Raw genomic sequence first — 19,764 nt, forward strand, 5'->3', positions numbered from 1 at the left:
CCCTGTTTTACTGGTTCAGAGCTAGGATGCAAATACTCATCCCTACGCTAATGGGCCTAAAAATATCATAATCAATGAAGATATTATCAAGGTCTAGCAAAGAACATTCTGAAATTTTAAGTGCCCTAATCAATATATTCTTTCTTTGCTTTGCTTTTTACAGCTGCACCCGCAGCATATGGAAATTCCTGGGCCAGGGGTTGAATCCAAGCCAAAGCTGCAGGCAATGCCAGATCCTTTAACCCACCGCACTGGGCCAGGGATCAAACCTGCACCTCCATGGTGACCCAGCTGCTGCAGTCAGATTCTTAACCCATTGCACCACTGTGGGAACTCCAATATCTTATTTCCTTATAGCCTAACTTATTCTATAAGGTCTGAAGGGCTTCCTGAAAATGCATCCTGTTAAATAGTGAAATACAAATAAATGGCCATCAGACCAGGAAAGATACAGCTTAAAGAGTTCATAAAAGAGAGATGGGTAGACCGTCAGGTCTCCACGGTTCCAAGAGGTGAATTACTAATTTGGTTCTGCAGTTCCCAGTGGCCTTTTCAAAGAAGCAAGAGGAAAATGTATGCTAAGTGTCTTTTACGCATCATGGGACTCTTTTCTTCTGACCCGTCCTGGTCCGTACCTGGCCCGTCTTCCACCCCTTTCCTGAGTCTTGAGGGAGCCAGATCCTGGCTGCTCCACAAGGTTCTCGTGGCCAAGGAGTGGTCACGAGGCGCTTGGAGGATGGGGAGGCGGCAGGTGGGGGAGGGGGAGCATCTGGCCTATTTATCTCCTGATTCTGTTTAACGCCTGAGCGAGAAACAAAAATTCAGCAAGAAGTGGCTGAGATAAATAATACCCCTTTAGAGCTCTGATGCCTAAATTGCTAAAAACAGGCACAGGCAAAAAAAAAATTAATATTGGCCACGATGCATAGCTTCAGGGAGCTCTCCAACCAAACTATGATGTTTAAAAAAAATCCGGAATTCCCGTAGTGGCTCAGCCAGTTACAAACCCGAATGTATCCATGAGGATTGGGTTCGATCCCTGGCCTCGCGCAATGAGTTAAGAATCTGGTGTTGCTGTGAACTGTGGTGTGGGTCACAGGCGAGGCTCGGATCCTGAGTTGCTGGGGCTGTGGTGTAGGCCAGCAGCTGCAGCTCCGATTCAACTCCTAGCCTGTGAACTTCAGTATGCCTCGGGTTCGGCCCTTAAAAAAAAAACTCTCATCCCTCCTTCCAGTAGAAATATTGGAACTCTTCCCCGTTTGAATGCTGCCACCACCCTTCCTCCAACTACCGAGTCCCCACGGAGCCCCTTAGCTCTGGGGAGTGCTTTTGCACCAATCCCTTTTTTCGTCAAATTTACAGGATGAGACACCCAACTCCTGTGAAGCTACTTTGGAAACTTACATTTTAAAGGACAAGGCTCATAGGACTAGTTTACCCAGAAGGGAAGCGAGAGAGAGAGTTCAAGAGTAAGAAAATAGAACTTGATTAAAAGATTCTAAAAGACTACCTGAAAATTCACGGCCCAGACAAGTAGGTCGTTCCTTTGCCTCTTTAAGATAAGCAGGGAATCCGGGAAATAAAATTCACACCTTGAGGACCTTACGTTTACACAAATTTGTTCAGATCCAAGACGAGAGGCAGTTGGACGAGTGGATGGGATTTTCCATGGTTCTGTTTATGTGCTTGTCGGAATTAAAGTTTATTGCCAGTTGTAGAACTGCGGGGAAATATTCCTCAAGGCAGGTAACGAGGGGAAATAAAAGCCTGGAGAAGGAGTCCGACGAGGCTTCCACCTCCAGCAGCTTCCCAACCCAGAGGGCTGGTTCGGCCCCCACCCCGAGACCGTCCATCTGGGCAATGTCTCCAAGCAAGTGCAAGTAAAACAAGACCCCCAAAATGATGGACGTACAACAGGCAAGCCACCACTGTATTTCACGGAAATGCCACCAGAACAATGACGCGTCCCCCCCTTGGGACTCCACGCTATTGGGGGAATGGAGTCCAGAGAGTTATGGTCACCTCGGAGGCCTCCCATGGAGCAGACGCTGCTGCACCAAGGCCGATTTCATTCTCTGCCCCCAGACGTTGCATAAAGCAAATAAAGTATTTGGAAGAGACATATTTAGGGAAAAGGGAAGGGATGATTACGAAGAGGGCAGAAGAGCTGAAACTGGGTGACAGCACAGGAGGAAAGGCTGGTGCCCTGAGGCACAGGGGGGAGAGCGACATGTTGTGTATCATGTGACGTCATCTCTTTCTTTCTATGAAACGGCATAAATATGCATAAGGCCACGGTAATGATGCAAACTGCAAAAAATTAAACGGCAGGTGCTGAAATAGGTCGAAGATAAATACACGAGCACCACCTGGAATGCATAGAATATTAACATTAGGCTCTTGGCAATGAACTTTCAATATATGTATCTGCATAAAGCCCAAGATGGCAAGCAAGTCTGTCTCTCAAAGACACAGAGGAACCCCTCTGCTCCGTTGCAGGGAAATAGTAAAATACCTTGGGTCCTCAGTTTTGTACGTGGAACCTATGGACAGTGAAGAAAAGAAAGGTTCTCAAGAGGACCTCAAGCTTCCTTCTGAGAAGCAGCAGCAGCAACTAAACACAGAAGCAAAATTCTGGAACTTTCCTCTCCCTTCAGCATGAAGTGTTCTCCCAACTGCACTGGCATCGCTTTGTTCATCCGTGGAATGAATGCCACTGTATTCTTCAAAATCACCTTTTGGTTCTTAGCTAAAATGTGTTCGTGTCTACAGAGCCCAGGATTATAAAAAGAAATTATTTGGAGTCCCCGCTGTGGCTCAGCGGTAATGAACCCAGCTAGTATCCATGAGGACACAGGTTCAATCCCTGACCTCGCTCAGTGAGTTAAGGATCCAGGGTTGCTGTGGCTGTGGCATAGGCTGGCAGCTACATCTCTGATTCAACCCCTAGCCTGGAAACTTCCATATGCTGTGGGTGCGGCCCTAAAAAGACAAAAAAAAAAAATTATTTTATGAAGGTGTTTTAAAAAATAATAACAAACTCTCAAAAAGAGAGCTAAACACATATCAATGTAGTAAGCACAGAGCTTCCACAATGATTACAAAAGATAAATCCTATTTCTTTAAGATAAACAATATCTTGGAAAGGAAGTAGCAGGCAGTGTGTGGGTGTCACCAATTTATCATCGTGAGAAAGCTGGCCATGCTCCTTCACAAGGAGCTTGTGAAATAAGACTGTCCGCTACCTTTCAAAAGAATAACACTAAAAGATGGTGAGCTCCATTACAAAGCCACACAAAACAGAAAGCTCTAGTTCGGGAATGTTAAGAGATATCAGATTCCAAATTTTCAAAGTGGAAAATAATGGTTTAGAAAAATAAAGGATCAAAATCATTATCTCATTATAACCTAATGTTTAATCTTTGAGAAAGAATTCTTTTAGCCATGAATATAACAAATTATTTTTTTAATTGTTCCTTGAAGGAACAAGCCATTCCAACCAAGGTATGTTTTTCCATGAAATTTTTGGTTAGCCAAATGAACCCAAATTCTGCTGGAGTTCATAAAAGTTCTTGCATCTCAAAAGAATAATTTTTTTTTCTTTTTACGTTTGTACCTGCGGCACATGGAAGATCCCAGGCCAGAGATCAAATCGGAGCTGTAGCTGCTGGCCTACACCACAGCCACAGCAATGCCAGATGCAAGCCACATCTGTGACCTACACCATAGCTCACAGCAATGCCAGATCCTTAACCCACTGAGGAGGCCAGGGATGCAACCTGAGTCCTCATGGATACTAGTTGGATTTGCTTCCACTACACCACAATAGGAACTCCCTATTAACACTGGAAAGTCTTTCTCTATTAATCTTCACCCTACCCCTGATATCAGTTCAAAGTTACAGTTATGCTACAACCAAAAGTAGTATAAAATGTGAGATGACATTTCAAAGGTTTATCTTTTGGTAACATTAATGACATTTTAAAAAACAGCGACAGCACATACAGTTTCTTGCAATGTCATAGAGCAGGCTAATCTACTAAAAAGAAAAACTTTAAAGATTACTATAAAATAAAATTGAAACTATTTATCAAAATACACAAATTATTTCCATTTAAATAAACTGTTACAACAGATATGGAAGAAAATAATAGCTACTTGTACTGGGGAATAAAATCTCGATTTGACTGTTGGCAAGACTTCATCACACAATTTCTAACTAATAATCTAGTATCCATTTTAATAGCCAAAAAACGGTCCCAAGTTCAATGCCGTCCTCTCTCGTCCCAGCATGTCCATTCCCTCAAGCTGATTCCTGCCTACTTTCTCTCCACGCAATAAAATCTCTACCCCCTCCCCAAGCTGGATTTCCAAAGATTGGGAAATGACTTTATCATCAGAGAAGGAGCCAATATAAAATACAACATAAATTCTATAGAGCTGAGCATTCCATTTTACCAGTTTGTCTTCATTATGATATTTGCATCATCAAACACATACCCTGGAGAATACGTCTTAAGTTTTCTGTTTAATTTAGCAAAATATGTAGGGTACCTCAGAAAAAGATAGTGAAAGTAACCAAAATCCTCCCTAACATTTGTCACTTACGCTTTCACATCCGTTTGCGCGAAACCTTTCCAACACTCCTGAAACAGGTGCTGCCTCTACCCTCCAGGCCCTCATCCTCCAGGTGAGGACTGCTGGAATAAATGATTGGGCAGGACCAGGGATTAAGAGCAGGATGCAGCATGCCGCTTGGGGGCATTGAACTGGGATGGGGAGGCTAACCTCAAGCTTGTGTCTTACAGTTGAGGCTGAATGACAGAAAAAGCCCACATAAAGTAGGTGATGCTATCAGCACACTAGAGGGCTAGAGTTACAAGTCCCACCCTCAGGATGAAGACAACTGGCAGGATACAGAGTGTTAAACCAGTGCCAAGGGGGAGGGGGAGGAAGTGGGGTGGATGGTGCTGTTTGTGGTTGGGAGATGCAAACTATTACATTTAGAGCAGATAAGCAATGAGGTCCTGCTGTACAGCACAGGGAACTCTATCTAGTCTCTTGGGATAGACCATGATGGACGATAGTATAGGAAAAATCATATATTCATGTATATGATTATCACATATATTTATGAGATATATATATATATGATTGGGTCGCTATGCTGTACAGCAGAATTTACAATCAACTATATTCCAATAGAAATTTTTAAAATTTTTTTTTTAAAATAAGGAGAAAAAAAAGAATCTTAAATGCTGGGAAAGTCCTCTGGAAACTGCCCAAGGGTTGCGCCTGAGGGCAAAGGAAGGGGGAGGAGTGGGGGGGCCATGTTTTCTGAAGGTCATTTCTCCTCCAGGGCAGAGATATCTGCAAACAGCTAACTGGACACGTGGCAGTTAAGAGAAGGTTAAATTAGAGACTTAGCCATGCTCAGGAAAAAGCACAAATTCAGAAATGACCCACGGAGGAGGGGTGGTGTGAGCAAGAGGGACCCGGGAGAGAGCTGTGATCCCCCAAGTTATTCTGAGTCAGAGGCTCAGAAGCGGTAAGTGGCTTGCTAACGTGCTGAGCCCAGAGTCCCGGGTCAGGCCAAAATCAAGTGGAAACCAAGCTTCTTCTGAGACAGCAATATGCCATGTCTCAAGTTGCCTACAATTCCTGGAGAAAGAAGATGGAAGAGTCAAAATGACACGGAGATTTGGAGCATTAAATGCCAAAGATCACATACCCGTGACGCTTTGGCCAGGACTGGGATACAGTCTCTGGATTCCAGAGCCCACAATTTTCCCATTTTGAGCCACTGAATGGAAATATTATCTTACAGGCCAATTTTGATTAGAAAGCAAAACCCTACCTAAGGTGGAGGGAAGGATACAGATGGCTAGAATTCAGGTTCTCTGGGCAAAATTCCCTCTGTACCATCTCTGAACACCAGACCCGTGGTGGGGTTGGGCCAGATGTGGTTTCGGACGCCAGAGTTCCACAACTCACCGATGAAGTGATTTTGCCCCAAGGCGAGCATCTCCTCCAAGAGGACCAGGCCCCCGGGAGCCTGGAGGAGGGTCACGCTCCGTCCATCTATGAGTGAGCACTGCCGGAATCCCGTGGCCGTGACCTTCCACAGCAAAATCAGCGAGGCGGTGGCGTCTTGGCGAATTCTGCAAACAGGAACGATGGAAACGGAGAGTCCCTTTCAGACAAACTCATCTTCGAATCAGACCAACAAATTAAAAATAAAAATAAAGACGACACAAACATCCCCAGAGGTACTGGGAAATGAATGAAATGATCTTCTCAGCAGGCGCCCACTTGACGTGGACTCATGGTCGTTGTTTTGTTTCCCACAGTTAGACATGTCTGTCTCCCACTTGATCAAAAACATACCACCAAATAACCACATCACTTTGCTGCAGAGCAGAAATGAACACCCACTGTAAAATCAACAATACTTCAAAAAAAAAGAATGCCATCCAAAATATATATATATATATCCCCACAAAATTACTAATAGATAACATGCATTTGAGATAACAATTTTTATCAATATCAATATTGGGCTTAGAGATGATTCTTTTCCATATCCAACAATACAGGGTCCTGCTTGAATTTATCATAAATGTGCCATAATCCCCAAACCTCTGGAACTGTGCTGCAGAGTAAGGTAAAGTGTGTCCCTTGCCAGGTTTCAGACCCCCCTCTGGTTTTTTTCTTGTTTGCAGGATAAAATCCAAAGAAGCAGGTGCCACAGAAGACTAATCCACCCTGGCCTCAGTTCCCTCTCAGCCTCGAACCCTGCAGCTCCATCCTTGCCATTTGGGGCATCAGCCAAAAGGAGCTACTTACTGTCTCTTCCCAGGTCGAGTGCTGCCCCAGGGCCCAGCTTTTTTGCCTCCTCCTCACCTGGGAGACTTAGCCCATCATCACCTGAGCCCATCATCTCCTCTGAGACCTGCCCTGACCATCTTCCTGGCACCCAGCTGCCCATCCTTCCTCTGTGCTGCCCAGGGAATAGGTCTCAGTGCACAGAGCTTCACTCACCTGAGCAGAGTTTTTGGTTTACAATGGGGGGAGGGGTTCTCCATAAAGGGTTGAAAAAACAATCCAATTCCCTGAATAAGGGAAAGTGTTAGGGGCAGGACAACCGCCCCCTCCCCAAGTGAACTGGGCACCCAGAGATCACTGAGCACTCATGCCTTACTCAGCCTGGCTCAGACTCTGCTGCCTCTGATCAGCGCTGCAGCCTAGGACAGCCTTGGGGAACTTCAGAGGTGTTGAGAGAAAAAAAAAAAGAGAGAGAAGAATGTAAAAGAATAGATCGCCTCTGTTTGGGAAAAGCATTTTAGGAACTTGTCTGGAAAACAGCAATTTCAGAATTCATGAATCGTTCTATCTCCAGATCCTGGACTTGAGCTGCAGCAGCCTCCAGCTAACCTTGCTCGTTTCAGACTGGCCCCCACAATCCTGAATTGGCCCTTTCCAATCCTGCGTCTGTCTGTCCTGAAGTCAGCGGTTTTTGTAAACTGACAGACTCGTTGGTTTGTCTTATGCCTGAAGTCAAGGGGAGAGTCTGTCAGGAGCCAAGGACCTCTGTTCAGTCCTCCGCCTTTCTCCTCGCAGGGCTTGTCCCTATACTTGTGTACAGAGGTATAGTTACACCACCTCTTAAATTCGGTTAGTATATTGTGCTGTTTCACACCGACACCCTTAAAGCTCTGTCCACATGTCTTTTTTCAAGAATCTGAGCATAAGGCATGGCCAGCATTATCAATGAAATGTTAAGTGCTAATAAAATAGTATTATACCCCTCAAAAAAAAAAAAGAACAGATCATGGCTATTCAGAGAGTAAAAGAATATGACCTAGACAAGAAAGAACTGGGAATGGTTTCATACTCTTAAAGAAACTGAGTGATCCTAACAGCCTTAGTTCTCAGCTCTGGATGGCTGGGTTTTATGAGCAACAAAACCCTTAGGACAGGGCTCCCCCTGCTGGCAGAACGCAAAGTTGCCTCAGATGCCACAGCTTTCTCACTAGGAGGACTCTTCCCTGTGCCTGTTTACCCACCATCCAGGCTTCTCCCAGAAGATGAGTTCAAGGCAGAGGGATGGGGGTGCAGAGGAAACGGAACAAAGACCCTTTTCCAAGCATTTTCAGGGACGCCATTGTTTGTTTAGAAGGCCAAGTGGGAAAAAATGACTCTGTGTCAGTGAAGAGTGTGTCTCTCGTGCCCGCTGCCCTGGTAAAATGGAGCAAATGCAGCACACCGGCGAACCAGAGCCAGCGCCACGGGTCCCTTAGTCTTCTAAAGTCCCTATTTGGGTGCATGAAGGGCAGGGTGGGGAGTGGCAATTAGTATCAATGGAGAAGGACGGGCAGTGGGGGTTATCAACAGGTGGGGGGTGCTCCCACTGCAGCCTCCACCCTCCTCCCCAGCAATGAAGGCACCTGGCACCCCAGGGTGCTCGGTCAACGCTGCTTCCCTGTGCCCCCTCCCCCATCTCCACCAATGACCATAGGCAAGGTGTGATTTCAGGGAGCTTTAAATGTAAACCAAAACACATTCTTCTCACCTGCTTGTTTTCAAAGAGACAATTGTAATGTTTGGATTTTAAAACTGCAGGTAAATTATGCCTACAAATTTAACCAACGGTCCATTAAACGCTTAAGAAGCTAAAGACTTTTGGAAGCAAAAGTCATCCGAGAAAGAGAAGGGTCTGAGACCGGAGCTCTTAGCTGAGGCACCTGGGTTTCTGATCTCCCACCCACTCATCCAATCCAGCCCACATCTCCAGCCTCACTGGAATCTCTGCAAGAGCTCCATCTAGTTGTTGAGGGACAGAGGCCCTATGTCTACACATGGAATTCCACTCTCGGTTCTCACTGGACTGACCAGTTACAGACCAGTTCCCTGAACAGACACCACCCAGCATGCGGTCATGGTTATCGAGCGTAACCACTTTTAACGGAGAGTTTTCTTACTTGACAGAGGTGTTCTGAGGCACTTCGAAGGACACGAGACGGCCACCCGCCGAGCTGTTAGAACTGGCATTCCCACAGGCAATATCTGGAGCCACCTGGTTGGTGGGAGGGGAAGAGAGAAAGATAACCAAAAAGACTAGTTATTGGGGTTAATCATGGTTGAAAGCAAGACTCCATCAGCTGCATCCACTCCATCCCTTTAGATGTGTTGGGGATGGCGACCAGAGGACAAACGAAATCTTGCAAACTCACATGAAAATGAAAGCTTGGCCATTTGAGTTTCCAAGATGCGAACGCTTTGTTGAGCACAGTGTGCCAGTTCCCGGGGCGACTGAAAGTGCCAAAAGGATGTTGCAAGGAGGGTGAAAGATGTGTTCCCCTCTCTCCTTCACCCAGCAAGCAGTCACTGGCCTCTGCTCTCTGCTCGGCAGGGGGGAATGAGGGACTAAATGCTTTGAGAACAAGGAGGTGGTTCTTTAAGAACTGGCTTCCTTGCAGTGGGTGGGAATCACCATGACCAGGGGAGCGAGCCTTCCATCAAGCAACAGGCAGGATGTGCCTGGCCCGGAAGAACTCGCCCTGGGCGGCAGTGGTCCCAGAGCATGTGCAAAGGCCAGGCAGCTGGGAGCTGGGGACCAGAACTTGATTTTTTTTTTGTTTTATTAGGGGGTCCAATCACAGCTGTAGCTACCGTCCCATACCACAGCCACAGCCACACCAGATCCGTAACCCACTGAGCAGGGCTAGGGGTAGAACCTGCATCCTCATGCATATTAGTCAGGTTCATTAGTGCTGAGCCGCAATGGGAACTCCCCAAACCTTCATTTTTTTTTAATATTTGACCATTTTTATTATCATTTCCACTTTCTTTTGATTCTTCAACCTTTTTTTCAGCTTTATTTCTTTATTTATAGTGATTTTTATCTTTTCCATTATAGCTGGTCTACAGCGTTGTGTCCATTTTCTACTGCACAGCCAGGTGACCCAGTTACACATACATGTATACATTCTTTTTTCTCGCATCATCATGCTCCATCATAAGTGACTGGACTTAGTTCCCAGCAGACCTTCATTTTTAAGTGGCGTGTTCTGGAAAGTATCAAACCGATGTGTCCCCAAAAAAGAGCTTAAGGGGGAACACTGTGCTCACCAGGAAGCATATTGCTAATGCTTGCGCTGTGTCCAGTGGGGTGCTTCTGACCCGTTTACTGGCTTCTCCCGCGCTCACCTCCAGAGCATCGAAATAAAAGTATGCATCGCCACTGAGTTAACTGCACAATACAGATGTTCTCAGCACCTTCACCCCACTCCCAACACACAGACTGTCTGGAAATACATTCGCATCTTCCTCTGGCGCTTTTCACCTGCTTCTTGAACAGCCCAAGAAACAGCAGTGTGACAAGAAGACGAGGCCTTTCTTTTGTGCATTACCAACCGTAAGAGAGCATGTCTTTAAATAAATGGATTGAAATGGCTGCTTGGAGAGACGTTTTCTTTAAAGGACACCTTGATAAACCTGGGACCAAATCTAGTTCACATTCAAGAAATGAGTCCTTCGGCAAAAAGGTATTCAAATGGTAACTTCAAAGCATCTATTACAAGTCTGAAATCAGAACAAGTTCACAGGTTTTTAGGTAGGATTAAAAAAAAAACAAACAAACACTGCCCTACAGTCAAAATGGGGCCTTCACACATTGTGTGGCAATTCGGGGGGAAAAAAAAGTGGGTCAGAATCACCTAAGAAAATAAAATAAGAAATGCTGCCACATCTCTTTTATTTTATTTTATTTTATTTTTTTGTCTTTTGTTGTTGTTGTTGTTGCTATTTCTTGGGCTGCTCCTGCGGCATATGGAGGTTCCCAGGCTAGGGGTCAAATCGGAGCTGTAGCCACCGGCCTACACCAGAGCCACAGCAACTCGGGATCCGAGCCACGTCTGCAACCTACACCACAGCTCACGGCAACGCCGGATCGTTAACCCACTGAGCAGGGGCAGGGACCGAACCCGCAACCTCATGGTTCCTAGTCGGATTCGTTAACCACTGCACCACGACGGGAACTCCGACATCTCTTTTAGAACAATAAGCAAAACGTCTAGACATCTTTGATCTGAAAATGCTGCTCATGGAGTTCTCTGATGGCTCAGCAGGTTAAGGATCTGGCATCATCACTGTTGTGGCTCGGGTCACTCCTGTGCTGCAGGTTTGATCCCTGGCCTGGGAACTTCCATGTGCCACACAGGTGCAGGAAAAGAAAAAAAAGAAAAGAAAAGCTACACAAAGATCTATGTGGGTTTTTTTTTTTTATTTAAACCACAAAACCTGTAATAATATACAACCATAGGTCAACCATAGGTCTATATGGATGTCATGTAAAAGATATAATACGGAATTACACTCAATCAATGTCACCTCAAACTCAAGATGTGGATTGGTTCCTCAATTCTTTTAGCTAGCAAATTTGTGTTTTACGGTCAACTTTTTTTTAGGGCCGCACCCACAGCATATGGAGGTTCCCAGGCTAGGGGTCAAATGGGAGCTGCAGCTGCCGGCCTATGCTACAGCCACAGCCATGCCATATCCAAGCTGCGTCGTGACCTACACCACAGCTCACGGCAATGCCAGATCCTTAACCCACGTAGCAAGGCCAGGGATCAAACCCGCAACCTCGTGGCTTCTAGTCGGATTCGTTTTCATTGCACTACAACGGGAACGCCTATTTTATGTCAACTTTTAAAGGTCTGCTGGAAAATCCTCAGAATGAGATGTTTGATGAGCTTGAAAATACAGTAAGCCAAACCCAGACTGGGCAAGATTCAATAAAAAGAATTAGCTGCTGCCAAAATGAATAAAATTTGGAAATTTCATTCTCAAACGCATTGCCAACATATTTTAAAAATCAATAATAACTTTTTTCTAAATCCAATTGAAGTGCTTCAAGTTACAAAAAAATAAAACCTAAACAATAACAAACAAACAAACAAAATGGAGCATAAAATTCCACGGAGGAAAAGTAGGTTTGTAACGGAGGGTCTGTGATATGCTCCTTTATAATACTCTTCACTGAGCTGCCTGCCCCTAAATCTAAGATTATCTCGAAGAAATGTGTGTGGACAGCATTCCAGAAACGAACCTCATTCATTTTTTTTCCTTGCTTGCCCTTTTTATGCTCACAAAAACAATCACAACCAAAAAGCCTCATTGATGTAACCAACATGTATTTCCCACACTCACGGGGCAGACAAGAAAAAAGTTAGGCGCATCTTTTGTCCAATGTGGAATTCAAGGTCTTCCATTTTATTGCAGGTATTAGAACCACCGGAATTATTTAAACCATACCAGTTTCTTACATAAAAGCACAAGCACTAAAACCTTCTCACCTCCGCTTGATCCCATTTCATTTCTACAACTTTCTGCCCTGTTTTTGGCTGCCACGTCGGCAGGGTGACGGTCGCCTGAGAGCGGGGCAGGATTATGTCTGGCTCCTGGGTAGCAGGGACAGGCTGAAGCTGTCTGGGTGCCATGGACTCGGTCCAGCCATTGGCGGGGACAATGGGAAGTGCCTCTTCACAGTTTGGACCTTCATAGCCTTCACTGCAAATGCACAAGTAGCCATTGCTGCTGCTGCTGCTGCTGCTGCTGCTGCTGCTGCTACTGCTGCTGCTGCTGCTGCAGTTGCCATGGCGACACGGGTTGCTGGCGCAAGGATCTGCAACAAGCTGAAAAGAGACCATAAATGGGTCAATTATTCCCTCATTAAAAAAAATTTTTTTTAAGTGGTGCTGTTGCTGGGAAATGAGCTCCACGGCTCCAAGCAACTGCTCTAACGGAGACTCTTTTCGAATACACATGTTTAACTACTTGTGCTGTTGGCACCTCCCTGTGTCATCCCAACATTAACCCTTACACAGACAATAGGTGTCCACGAGGAAGGACCCCCCACACCTGGCAGATGGGCCTGCAGAAGTTCTCTGGCCAAGATCGAACCTGTGCCACAGCAGTGACAACACAGGATCCTTAACCGCTAGGCCACCAGGGAACTCCAGGAACACTTATTTAGAGTCACTTTCCAAGGCAAAAATAGTTGAAACTGAGGCTCATTAGGTATATACCAACTTTGATATTTTTAGCTGCTGGTCGTGACACAGGATACGAGGAATCTAAATTGAAATCTCCTCTTATGCATCCTGGACCATTGCAAAATTTCCTCATGAGAAATGACTGCCCAGTGTATCTCCCCTACGGAGGCACCGACCTGTGCCTTCAAATGTCTTACCTGACGAACAATCCATGTTAAGGTGATGTTATTTACCTGAAGGCTTCCAAAATGATCAACCTGCATGACAACTGCAAGCTAGAAGGAGTATGGTGGTGACTTACATTAAGCAGAGTTTTATAAAAGTTTCGACCTCATTGTTTCAGAGGATGATTACAGAGACCTAGGACCCTGCTGGATATGGAAGATAAAAATTCAATTGCATATCTTTAAATGATATTCCTGTTCTAAGTGTTTATCCCTGAGTCCTTTGACAACCTCTGATCTGCCATTTGTTGTCCCTGGGAGACGCTACAAAAACGATGTGGATAAAACAACGTAGGGATGCTTCCTTGCAGACAGCCCAGGGGTTGAGGCGTGTTCACAGAGCTTATTCAATTATCATTTGCTTCTGTGATAACAGAAAAATTAGACCTCTATCTGATGTCCCCCTGGCTTCCCAAGGCTCGTAATAAAATAGGATTGAGTGGATAACAGACTACAGAGACATAGGACCTTCAATTTCTCTCGCTGAAATGACTTCCTCCTTAAACACACACGGATAGAATTCTGCGTGGAAAAACAGCTCCGTTCCACTAATTATCCTTGTCAAACAATTTCCAGTAAACTCCTTTAGGAAGATTAAGGGATTGGGGAGTGAATAAAACGAAGCACCAAAAATACCACATTGTTAATTCTATGCTATCACTTGGCAAATCCTTCACAGAATCTCAGATACAATAGACAGAATGGTATCGGCAGAAAATATTGAAAGCGGAAATAATTTTAGATATTCACAATCTTTATCAAATCAAAGTAAAACCCAAAGGCCTTCCACGACAGACAACGCCCTGCCTGGGCCGGCCCCTTCCTACCCTTAATGTCCCCGCTTCCTACACGTGTTCCTGCTCCCTTGCGCTCTCCCGTCCTTGCCTTCTTTCTGTCCTCGGGCTGTGCCAAGGCCATTCCCACCCCAGGACCTTTGCACCTGCTGGGCTCTCTGCCTGGAACGTTCTTCTCTCAGATTTTGCATGGCTCCCCACTTCACAAAATTCTCTACTCAAGGGTCGGCTCCCCAGGGAAGCCTTCCCTCACTATGAAATCTAAACTCATTCCCTTTTTTTCTCTTCTACAGACAGATGAGCCCCATCAGTGCACGGACCTATCTGCCACGTTCACTGCTCTATTCCCAGCGTGCTGAGGAGCACAGAAAACAGGGTGGGGCTTCTTTGAAAAAGCATCGAAGAAGTAAAGACAGACCGAGCAATCCTATCTGAACAGAAAGGTGTGAGGAGGGAGAGATTGAATGGCTCCTTTAGGCCTGATACTGTTTCCTTGCTTCTGATTTATTTTTAGGAAGGCTCATGGAATGGGTATCACCTCAAGAGAAACAAGGAATTTAATAAGCTAGGATAAAAAGGGACATGTAAACCACATTCCTGACATCGACTCTTCAACAACGTCTGAGGCCAGCCTAGTCACAACCTAAGACTTCGAACACCTGTCTCCAAACACAGAACTACATTTAAGTCATTTAAAAAGCTGAAATCCTTAAAAAAATCAATTCTGGGAGTGCAAACCTAAAGGACGTCCCTAAGGCCAAGACCAGCTGTCGGATGGCCACAGAGGCCCCAGGGCTTCTGCGGCCTCAGCCCACTGCTGGCAATGGCCAGTCCTCAGAGAGGCACCAGGGCCCTGCACAAATCCCCACCTGCTGCAGAGAAATAATTCAAAGCACAGCTGTCTACCGTCACACAGCAAAGGCTACCAAGAGTGACATCTACCAGGATGATGGGGTCATTGAGCGTTTTCGAAGAACACTGCCCTGTAGCATCTCAGGCGTGCTCACGGGAACTCTGACACAGCAGGAGTTTTCTCAGCCCACATCACTGTCAGGGAACAGAAGGGCAGAGGAATTGAGTGACCATCACAGCCACTGCAGAAGAAAGTCAGAACCGCGACATCCTCTGACCTCCTTCCAAAACGCGTGCTGCAACTTTGACAGCAGTTATTCTCTCTCCCTCTCCCCCCTCCTCCCTTTCTCTCTCCCTCCCTCCCTCCCTCCCTCTCTCCCTCTCACACACACACAAATCTCCATGGAGAAGGCAAAAGATAAGGGTTATGTTTCTATGAGCAAGAGAAAATAAAGATGAAATGTAGGCCAATTAAAACCACTTGAAATGCTTTTTTATTGTTATGGTATTTGGGGGGGGGGTGCGCCCACAGCATATGGAGGTTCCCAAGCTAGGGGTCGAATCAGAGCCGTAGCTGCTGGCCTACACCGCAGGCACAGCAACGCCAGATCCAAGCCGCATGTGCGACCAACACCACAGCTCAGGGCAATGCCAGATCCCCAACCCACTGGGCAAGGCCAGGGATGGAACCTGCAACCTCATGGTCCCTGGTTGGATTTGTTTCCGCTGCACCATGATGGGACCTCCTTGTTATGGTATTAACAACAACTCAGTGAATCTTGATTAAAGCCTTACTGTACAAAATGAACTGTACCAGGTCCAGGAACAAATGCTAAAAGAAAAACAAACAAAAAAAAGAGGCAGTGCCTGCCCCTATAGAGTTTCCATCCAGTAACCTAGTACGAGCACTAAGAATAACAGCAGCAAAACTAGAGCTACTTGGAGTTCCCGCTGTGGCTCAGCAGTAACAAACCTGACTGGTATCCATGAGGATGCAGTTTCGATCCCTGGCCTCACTCAGTGGGTGAAGGATCTGGCATTGCTGCGAGCTGTGGTGTAGGTCACAGATGCAGCTTGGATCCCTCGTTGATGTGGCTGTGGTGTAGGCTTGCAGATGTAGCTCTGATTCGACGCTAGCCTGTGAATTTCCGTATGCCTCGGGTGTGGCCCCAAAAAGGAAAAAAAAAAAAAAATGACTAGAGCTACTTGCCATGCGTGTGCCTGCCACTATGTCTAGTATCTTGCCTTCCTGACTTGGCTCCTCCTTACAACCCTCTAAGGTAAGTGTGTTCATTGCACTGCTTTTACAGTTGGGGCTTAGAGATGTTAAGCGAATGACTGATTTTTACTCAGAATAAAGGCCAAAGTCTCTACAAAGTCTTACTAGGCCCTACGTGATCTTCCCCCAGTCTTCTTACCTTCCTTCATTTGGCTCCAGACATACTGGCCTCACTGTTCCTCCAACCCTCTGGGTCCTCTCTGGCCTCAGGGCCTTTGCACTGGCTGTTCCCGCTCTCACTTCCCATGGCTGCTCTCAAGCCTCCCCCGAGTCTTTGCTCATAAGTCACCTTCTCAGGAGGGCTGGTCTGAACACAGGATTTCACAGGGTGAAGTCTCCACCCCCTGGCACTGTCAACTCCTCCTTTCCTGCTTTATTTTCCTCCAAAACATCTACCACCTTCTCATACATCGTGAGGGAAAAGCTATTTACCTAGAATATTTATTTTTTATCTTCCCTCACTAGAAGGTAAGCCCTGGGAGGTGAAACTTCTTTGTACCGTGTTATTTACTTGAGTGTCCTTGGCCCTAGAACAGTGCCTGGCCCATGGCAGCTGCTGAATAAACAGTGACTGGCTGAATGAATGAGTGAATGAATGAGGTTGTATACAAACACACAAGATTAAAAAAAACTCAACTCCACGGCGTTCCCATTGTGGCTCAGCAGGTTAAGAACCCAACACAGTGTCCTTGAGGATGTGGGTTCGATCCCTGGACTTGGATCTGGCATTGCTGTGGCCCAGGCATAGGCCCGTGTCATAGGCCTCAGCTGCAACTCCAATTTGACCCCTAGCCTGGGAACTTCCATAGGCCACAGGTGTGGCCTTAAAAAGAAGGAAAAAAAACAACAACAGAAACAAAAACTCAAAACACACAAGTAGCTGCTGGAGCCTTGGAGGGTTTGCGTGATGTGAAATAGGATGGAGATTCGCCACGGCCCAGTCTCAGGTCTTGAGGGCACAGGTCAAGGAGTACCATTCAGGTCCCCACTCTAGTGTTTTTAGGGCGAGCAGGTCACATCAAATCAGTCTTACAGGGGACAAATCTCTGTTGACTTGGAAGGTTGGGTAGAACCAGCACAATCTGTGTCCTTGGCCTTGATGGAGATAGGAAGAGTATGGGCGTACTGGGGGTCATGGATGGCTCTCAACCCCAGTGCACGTGCCATTGTACTCTGGTCCTTGGAGACGATCTAGGTGAGGCACAGACCTTTTGGGTGCTGATGGAGAGAGCTGGAGGGGAAGGACAGGTTCCCATGGCAACACCCAATTCACCAGGCCCCAGGTCAGTTCCACCAGATGAGGGAGTAAAGAGCAGAAAGAAGATGCTGAGGATAAATGATACTGTGTAAGGGCTTCTGCTTGGGCCTGACAGATGAGAGGAGAACAGGAATAGCATATGGGATTCGGGAAGGACTGAGTGTCCTAGAAGGTCAGGAGAAAACTCTTAGGAAAACAGACAAAAGCTCAATATTGAACTATCAATTGATAGATTTCTATCTGACTAGCATCCATGAGGACGCAGGTTCAATTCCTGGCCTCACTCGTTGGGTTAAGAATCCGGCGCTGCCGTGAGCTGTGGTGTAGGTCGCAGACGAGGCTCAGACCTGGTGTTGCTGTGGCTGTGGTGTAGGCCGGTGGCTACAGCTCCAGTTCAACCCCTAGCCTGGGAACCTCCATATGCTGCAAAAACAAACAAACAAACAATTTATAGATTTCTAAAGGGATTCAAAGCAGGGAATGATGTAATGGCACACACATGTACACATATAAACACACACACACACTGAATACAAAGCAGGCCGTAAAAGTGCTTGAGGTCATTTGACCCCGTCTTTTTTTTTTTTTTTTTAGGGCTGAACCCCGAAGGCATATGGAAGTTCCCAGGCTAGGGGTTGAAGCAGAGCTACAATTGCTGGCCTACAGCACAGCCGCAGCAACGCAGGATCTGAGCTGCGTCAGCAACGCACACCACAGCTCACGGCAACACCAGATCCTTAAGCTACTGAGTGAGGCCAGGGATCAAACCCACGTCGTCATGGATGCCAGTTGGGTTCATTAACCGCTGAGCCACAAAGGGAACTCCTGACCCCTTCTTTAAAATAATCGTGTCATATTCACGCTACCTTCTTGGGTTTTCTGCTAGTTGCCTCACTCACAATGACAGCTAACTGCCTTTTTAGTCTCTAACACTTCAGACTAGTTTCATTTAAAAAAAAAAAAAACAATCTTTTCAATTGCATAACAGCAAATATAAGAAAACGAAATCACTAACTTTAAGCAAAATCTTGGGCATCATAAATATTTATTAGAAGTCCTGTTTTTCTGTACATAGCTTATTGAGTTTTTTTAAGTTTGTGTGTTTTATTTTTATTTTTTATATTACTCAATGAATGTATTACATTTATAGTTGTACAATGATCATCACAATCCAGTTTTATAGCATTTCCATCCCAAACCCCCAGCACATCCTCCCAACCCCCAACCTGTCTCCTTTGGAAACCATGAGTTTTTCAAAGCCTGTGAGTCAGTATCCGTTCTGCAAAGAAGTTCATTGTGTCCTTTTTTCAGATTCCACATGTAAGTGATAGCATTTGATGTTGGTGTCTCATTGACTGACTGACTTCACTTAGCCTGATAATTTCTAGGTCCATCCAGGTTGCTAAAAACACTGTTATTTCATTCCTTTTAATGGCTGAGTAATATTCCATTGAGTATATGTACCACCTCTTCTTGATCCACTCCTCTGTTGACGGACATTTAGGTTGTTTCCATGTCTTGGTTATTGAAAAGAGTGCTGCAATGAAATTGGAGTACATGTGTCTATTCAAGTCAAGGTTTTCTCTAGATAGGTGCCCACGAGTGGGATTGCTAGATCAAATGGTAGTTCTGTTTTTAGTTTTCTGAGGAATCTCCATACTGTTTTCCACAGGGGTTGCACCAATTTACAATCCCACCAACAGTGTACTAGGGTTCCTTTTTCTCCATACCCTCTCCAGCACTTATTGTTTGTAGACTTTTTGATGATGGCCATTCTGGCTGGTGTAAGGTGGTACCTCATCGTGGTTTTGATTTGCATTTCTCTCATAATGAGTGATGTTGAACATCTTTTCATGTGTTTTTTTGGCCATCCGTATGTCTTCTTTGGAGAACTGTCTGTTTAGATCTTCTGCCCATTTTTTGATGGGGTTGTTTGTTTTTTCGGCATTGAGTGGTAGGAGGTGTTTATAAATTTTGGAGATTAATCCCTTGTCAGTCGATTCATTTGCAAAGATTTTCTCCCATTTTGTGGCTGTCTTTTCATTTTGTTTAGGGTTTCCTTTTCTGTGCAGAAACTTTTAGGTTTAATTAAGTCCCATTTGTTTATTTTTGTTTTTACTGTCATTACTCTAAGAGGTGGATCTGAGAAGATGTTGCTTTTGTTTATGTCGGAAAGTGTTGTATGTGTATTTTATATCGCAGGGAAAAAGTCCTATGGTAGAGGTCACCACTAACCTTTAATCCCATTACATTTGAACTATAAGCAGAAAATAACTAAACTGCCAAAATGCATAATGAG

The 19,764-nt window shown here is 45.4% G+C and overlaps 1 protein-coding gene across 1 annotated transcript in view; it reads right to left on the minus strand.

Annotated features, from left to right (window-relative positions):
• Positions 1-19,764, minus strand: part of DNER (delta/notch like EGF repeat containing) — a 344,618-nt gene that overhangs the window by 204,047 nt on the left and 120,807 nt on the right. The window contains exons 2-4 of the mRNA XM_047773688.1: positions 12,360-12,698; positions 8,982-9,076; positions 5,995-6,161 (exon numbers count right to left, since the gene is read on the minus strand). Coding sequence (XP_047629644.1) covers positions 5,995-6,161; positions 8,982-9,076; positions 12,360-12,698 — 601 coding nt within the window. The remainder of the gene's footprint in view (positions 1-5,994; positions 6,162-8,981; positions 9,077-12,359; positions 12,699-19,764) is intronic.

Source organism: Phacochoerus africanus, chromosome 3 (genome assembly GCF_016906955.1).
Source record: "Phacochoerus africanus isolate WHEZ1 chromosome 3, ROS_Pafr_v1, whole genome shotgun sequence".
In the NCBI taxonomy this organism is placed as follows: Eukaryota; Metazoa; Chordata; class Mammalia; order Artiodactyla; family Suidae; genus Phacochoerus; species Phacochoerus africanus.